Source organism: Fibroporia radiculosa (genome assembly GCF_000313525.1).
Source record: "Fibroporia radiculosa TFFH 294 genomic supercontigs, scaffold4084, whole genome shotgun sequence".
NCBI classification, from domain to species: domain Eukaryota; kingdom Fungi; phylum Basidiomycota; class Agaricomycetes; order Polyporales; family Fibroporiaceae; genus Fibroporia; species Fibroporia radiculosa.
In genome coordinates this window covers 819-2,303 of record NW_012133706.1, presented here as the reverse complement: position 1 = coordinate 2,303, position 1,485 = coordinate 819, and the positions used below count along the sequence as shown (strand labels likewise).

General features: G+C 49.5%; 1 protein-coding gene across 1 annotated transcript; it reads left to right on the top strand.

Annotated features, from left to right (window-relative positions):
- Positions 1 to 217: 217 nt before the first annotated feature.
- FIBRA_08872 (uncharacterized protein) lies at positions 218 to 1,186 on the top strand (the record flags this gene model as incomplete). The annotated part of the gene is made up of 6 exons (XM_012330486.1): positions 218 to 273; positions 335 to 493; positions 554 to 679; positions 738 to 914; positions 970 to 1,047; positions 1,108 to 1,186. The coding sequence occupies 6 exons, from the start codon at positions 218 to 220 to the stop codon at positions 1,184 to 1,186; spliced, it is 675 nt and encodes a 224-aa protein (XP_012185876.1).
- Positions 1,187 to 1,485: the final 299 nt, after the last annotated feature.

Below are 1,485 nucleotides of genomic sequence, written 5' to 3'. Positions count from 1 at the left end.
AGAAGGAGACAGATAAATATCAAGGCGTACGTATGGTGCGGGAACTGTGATGACTCACATTGACTCATCCCCATCAGAGATCCAACTGACGTCGCTGCTGCGCGCAGGATACGCAGTTTGGCGCCGAGGACGATGGAATATAAAAAGGAGTGGACACGCTGTGAGCAGTAGCAGCAGAAACGAACCCGTATCTTGTCAAACTCTTGGTTCACAATCCATGTCCAACGGAAAACAATTCACTCTCTACTCTCACGATCGCGGCCCAAATGGCTGGTGGGTCCAATGTTATGCCGAGCAGAGAATGCTATTGATCCTGCTTTGAAATTGATTGCAGGAAGGTGGTGCTTGTCCTGGAGGAGCTCAAGCTGAGTTACGAGACAGTCTATCTTAGTTTTGAGAAGGGCGAGCAAAAGGCTCCGGAGTTCACGAAGTTCAACCCGAATGGCCGCATTCCAGCTCTGATTGACCATTCCAACAACGATTTCGTCGTGTGGTAAGTTTATTGGCAGCACAGCCCCCTATAGGAAACCTGATAAGCCCAATCTGCATACAGGGAATCAAATGCAATCATCCTTTACCTCGTCCAGAAATATGACACGGCTAACACTATATCTGCCGCGGGCGAGACGGAAAAAGCTCTTGAGTTACAGTGGCTCTTCTTCCAGGCATCCGGACAAGCGTACGCCGATGAGTCTTACATATTGAACACGGCGTGGTGCTGATGTACCCCTCCACAGCCCGTACTTCGGACAATTCTCATGGTTCACCATGTACCATCCCGAGAAGCTCCCCAGTGCCATAGAGAGGTACTACAAAGAGGCCGTTCGCGTATTTGGCGTGCTCGACGGCGTGCTAGCCAAACAGAAGTGGTTGGTAGGCGATAAGTGCACCATTGCGGACCTCGTATTCGTCCCGTGCGTAGCTTTCTATGTCACATTTCACTGTGAGGCTGACTTGCATGTCGTGTAGATGGAATGTGATGGCTGTGAAGGTCTTTCATGAGAGATACCAACTGGACGTCGAGAAGGAATTTCCAGCATTGCACAGGTATTATCCGTCGCTGCTGTTAGATCTGAACCGGCTGACGACTATGACTTCGCGTATCAGGTGGAACGCTGAACTGGCGAACAGGGAATCTGTGAAAAAAGCGTTTGAGATCAGAGCCGCGCTCATCACTAAGAGTTGAACTCGTAGCGGATTTTTTGAGCTCCTGCAGAGATCGTATCTTGTGCTCAATTGTATGTTCAATCAAGGATTGTGTATGCTGTAGTACCAATTCAGAGCCTATCCGGGCCTTGGAACCCGAAAGGGAAGCACGAGGCGCTCGCTCCCTGTTTCCCTGTTTCTTTGTTCCTTTCATTGTCCGCGGGAAAAAGAGCCTGATGCATAATGCAAGAACATGCAGTGGTTTGGTTGTTTACCTGTGCTGAAGGACCTGAGAGCTATCCGAATTCGTCTTGCTGGTTTGTGTCGGAATAGAAATAC